The following is a 4,781-nucleotide window of genomic DNA, read 5'->3' on the forward strand; positions in this document are numbered from 1 at the left end:
TGTGTATACTTGAGCCTAATCGAGCCACTTCTCACTAATCATTTGTTCGGTGTGCATAACCCTCTAATCACCTGACAATCCGGTGTGTACAATTTCTCACGCCACTAAAAATCCTTTTGGAAAATGCTACGATAAAACCTCCGGTGTACATTCCTCTTCATTGTCAGACCATACAGTGAGTTTAAAGCTCTTCTGCATTGAAAAACTCGCTTCTGGAAAATGCTCTGGTGTGCACTTCTCCTTAACATCGGACCATTTGGTGTGTTGAACTGCAGAACCACTTCTGAGATAAAATGCTCCAGTGTGTGCAATATACTAAACTCCAGTTCATCCGGTGAAGTCATTATTCCTAGAACTTCTCCAATTCAATTAATTTTTATTCTGGTTACGATGGCTTCTTCATGTATTGCATCAATGAGACCTATACTATGACATATATTTGACAAACATGTTAGTCTCATTGACTATGTTGACAACCCATGTCGGCAACATATTTCAGTAGGTTCTCGTTTGGAACCTACTCGATTAGTCCAATTATTGTAGTAAGTTTGTGACAAGAACTGACTGTAGCATATTTCAGTAGATTATTACTATGAATCGACTATATTAGTCTAATTATTCCATTCAATTTGTGATATTAACCGACTATAATGTATTACAGTTAGTTCATAATTTAAACCAATTGTAATAGGCTATTATTACAATTAATTCTTAGCTAAGAAGCTAGTTTTTGTCAATCTAAGCTAAGGATATGACTGTAATACCTTTATTACTGTCAATTTCAAAAATCCGTCAAAAACCTGTCCCTTGAAAAATCATTTATGTAGTAGTGTAGGTTGCAAAGACTAGACCTACCATCTATCAATGTATGAAATATTACAACCAATATCGCCTAAATCCTCGTGGAGGATTGTATGAGCTTGTATTGCATAAGAACAATAGGTCACAAATGGATAGGGTAAAAATAAGTAATTATATCGCTCATGGATTCTTCATACTCATGTTTCCTATAAGGATAGTGAATTATGAAAGCATAATATCACTTGTGAATAGTCACAAGATCCTTGGTTGTATCTATACAAAATAATGGATATAAAGCAATATAATAACAAGGAGACTCCATGGTTGTCCTCTTCAGGGGGAGTAAATATCTTATAAGGATTCTCATATATAAGACCTCAGGTCTTAGCATAATGGAGATTTGGCAAGATCAGAACTCAATACTATATAACTTCTATATTGAGGGGAGCAACAAAGTCGGTTTAAATTTTGGCAAAAGTTTCTGTGAAAATAGGCCACATGATCTTCATGATCCACAGGATCAAGGTAGAGGGATTATGAGAGTAAAAACCAAATCTATAAGGATTAAATGTTGCATTCTTTTTTACCTTGGTTGAGCTATGTCCCATTGGGTTTTCTCAATACAAGGTTTTTAAGGAGACAACATGTGCAATAGAAGCATATTTGAGCTATACACTCTTTTCTCCTTACTGTTTTCTTACTTGATTTTCGGAATGAGTTTTTGATAAGGCATGAGCATAGCGTTGGTAAAGTGTCAAAAGAGGAGTGTTGTAATATAACCATGACATAGGGCTATATGTGTGGACACTTAATCTAAACCTGTCGTCATAGGAGGATGGGCCTTTAGACTCATTAGTGGCAGGATGTTTAGTCTCATATTGCTCATCCATAAAAAACGGATCCCTCCTACCCCATATAGCCATCAATAAAATTCTTGTTTGATTAGTGCAGGGTAACATGATTATTATAACAAATAACTCTCCAACACGTCTTATTGCTCATCTCGGCTCATCAAACGAACCCCTATTAAGGGAAAACACGGAAAGAAGCTAATCAAGCATAGAGGGTAATTAAAAGGAGTTCATCACAACACAGGGACTACAATCGGAAGCACGGACGGATGCCTGATGTAGAGCCGGAGAGCCGTTGGATCAATGGATCGATTAGCCGATGTAGTAGAGGGGGTCGGGCAGCTTGAAGGTGCGCGCGCCCTCCGGCGCGCCGAGGATGTCGCTCCACTGGTCGCCGATGTTGCCGACGATGACGTAGCCGGCGTCCTGGAGCTTCTGGCGCTCGCCGGACTTGTAGGCGATGGCGGTGGCCTTGAACCCAACGGGCTTGAGCAACAGCTTCAACCAGCCGGAGTAACCCTGGCGGCGGAGGTTGGCGACGCTGATGGCCCTCTGGTCCTCTCTCCGGCCCGTCAGGAACACCGGCTTGATGCCGAGCGAGATGAGCTTCCTGAACAGCCGCTGCGTCTCCGGCAGCACCGGCGCGCTCCCCTCCAGCACGTACTCGTTGAAGCTCGTCGCGTTGTACGGCTTAGTACTAAGTAAGAAAGAAAGAAATATAATACAGTAATTAGCAAGGTTAATAGTACTTATGGATGACACTAAACGATAAAGTTGGTAGCCAACTAGCATTGGCCAAGTGGACCAATAATATGCCTTCTGCACAACACAGCAGCGTCCTACTCCGATCTGACATCTCAAGGAACCACATGCTTCGACGTCCCCATCTGCCATGTTTTTTGCTCGGCACATGCATATGGCCTGGTCCAACAGAACCGTACCTGTCCTTTCCCTTCTTCAGAGATAGAGAGGAAAGTTGAACCATACATTTTTTTTAATATTTAATTTTTAGAAGATTTTCTACTCTGATATTATTGTGGGTCTGGCTATTTATCTGTTGTAAGATTTTTTACTTAGAAATTATTCGAATTTTGGGTCATCCGATCTCAATCCAATGCTCTAGATCCGTCTTAATTCACATAAAATTTCTAACCCTAATTCTCATTCAACACTCCACCCCACCTCATCATGCATGACTCCCACCGTCACCTCCTGACTCCGCCCCACGTATCGCCACCCCACCACCTCGCCAACATCGTCCCAGGCGCTAGGGCGGCCCACCCACCTCCGTCGCTCCTCCCTCCTCCATCGCTGCCCTTCTCATTCTTCATCCGAGCCGGCTGCCGTTCACCCCCACCTCCACCACTCCCCACCCGGCTTTGGCGGCGACGTCGCTATCGGAGTCGTCGCCCCCATGGTCGCTCCCTCTCTAACCAGTTTGCTATGCTCGCTCCCGCCGCCATTGCAGCTCAACCAACGATCCACCACCACCCGTGGCAGGCAGCGCCCCCGCCCCCCACCACCACCAGCCACCATCCTCCCCGGGCCTCCCTCTATCACTGGTAGCCATGAATCCCTCCCCAAAAATCCGAGCCCTAAACTCAACCCCTAACCCTAACCCTAGCTCTCGCCGGAGAAGACTTGAGCTCACTGGAGAAATCACCGAAGATGAAGGCGGTGCGAATCTTGACACGGATCAGTAAGAAATTCGATATATTTTTCTCCTTTTTTATTGACAGATAAATAGCGTTTCTTTGTTGTTGTATAATCACACAAGTTGTCCAACTTGAAAGAAAACCAATGTGTTGGTTTGTGTCAGATTGTAAAGGGATAGGCCTGCTGCATTATCGTGTAAATTAGTTTGAGCTTCGTTGCATCAGCTTGGGCGTTCTATAGTCGTTAAGTACGTGCCGTTATACGTTCGTCGTATCATATACGTATACGTACCCGAAGCCGTGGGCGGCGTAATAGGGGAGGTTGGACAGAGAAGTCTCGTCGATGTCGAACACCCACACCTCCTTGCCGTTGCCGGCGAGCTTCAGTGACTCGGCGTAGGCGATGGCTTCGTCCACCACGACGCGCGAGTCGCGCCGGTAGTGCCCGCCGAGCATGTAGTGGCCGACGTACCCCTCGCAGTTCGTCGGCACCGTCTTCCAGTCACGCTTATTGTACGCCTCCACGGCCAGCCGCCAGCTGTCGCACGGCACCCCCGCGCGCCGCCCCAGCTGCCCGCCGGAGCCCAGCAGCGGGCGCAGCGCGTGGATCAGCGGCGCCGCCACGTCTTCCTCGAGACGTTCCGCCGCCGCCTCTACTTCGCGCGCGGTCGGCATCCGGATCTTCAACTCCCACGCGCCGCAGGAGCCGACGACGGCCACGAGGGCCACGAGAAGGACGACGACCTTGGCCGTCGCCATTGCCACTGCTAGCTAGCTGGGACTGGATAATGTGGTGTTGCTTGCTGTGATGAGGACCTCGTGGGTGCATGTGTGAGGTTTAATAGAGGCTGCGCGCCAGAGGCCGTGCGGCTGGAGGGACTCACATGTGAAACACGCGGTGCGGTGGTTGTATATGTGCGACAGGGGCAGCCAGGCAGGTATGGACGGTTGCAATGGAACGAGAGGACGCGGCGGCCTGCCTGATCCGACCGGTGCATACGGTCAGGCCGGATGCAGATATGCGTGGCCCAGGCGCCAATAATGCGAGGTTGGCATTGCACTGATCCTGACTAGCTTGATTTGTACTAGCAGTTGGTCAGGTACCACTGTCAATCATGATCTTTTGATCCTTGCAAAAAAAAAATCAAGATCTTTTGACGTTTCCACGATGTGCAGTGATCCTTCATGGGTGAGGTGGTACTTGTTAAAATTATTAATCCTGTGGCATAACCCTTCTCTGCTCTGATTCCGATCCATTTGTTGAGAATGTGAGATATGCGTGGATTTTCATGAGTGTCTCCAACACCCGATGAGTATAGTCACGTAAGCATATGCATAAGCTAGGACCATGTCTTGGTGAAGTCCGGCTATTTGGGTTTGAATTCTAGTTCCCATTTTTTTCCGCACACAAAATTGTTTTTGGCCGTAAAAATATACGCCTGAGCTACATGAATTTCTTGTAGGCGTGTTATGT

General features: G+C 46.9%; 1 protein-coding gene across 1 annotated transcript; it reads right to left on the reverse strand.

The window, feature by feature from the left end:
- Positions 1-1,717: 1,717 nt before the first annotated feature.
- On the reverse strand, positions 1,718-4,152 carry LOC133928580 (stem 28 kDa glycoprotein-like). The gene is made up of 2 exons (XM_062374988.1): positions 3,600-4,152; positions 1,718-2,349 (listed from the first exon to the last, which is right to left on the reverse strand). Exons 1-2 carry the CDS (start codon positions 4,064-4,066, stop codon positions 1,965-1,967), a joined length of 852 nt encoding a protein of 283 aa, XP_062230972.1. The 5' UTR covers positions 4,067-4,152; the 3' UTR covers positions 1,718-1,964.
- Between the last annotated feature and the right edge of the window lie 629 nt (positions 4,153-4,781).

The sequence above is a fragment of the Phragmites australis genome, chromosome 9, assembly GCF_958298935.1.
Source record: "Phragmites australis chromosome 9, lpPhrAust1.1, whole genome shotgun sequence".
Taxonomy (NCBI): Eukaryota; Viridiplantae; Streptophyta; class Magnoliopsida; order Poales; family Poaceae; genus Phragmites; species Phragmites australis.

Excerpts from the sequence above, each read along its gene's own strand:
- LOC133928580 (XM_062374988.1), bottom strand. The coding sequence starts at position 4,066 with ATGGCGACGGCCAAGGTCGTCGTCCTTCTCGTGGCCCTCGTGGCCGTC. Across the intron at positions 2,350-3,599 it reads TACGCCGCCCACGGCTTCGG|TACTAAGCCGTACAACGCGA; the intron begins GTACGTATACGT and ends TTTCTTACTTAG.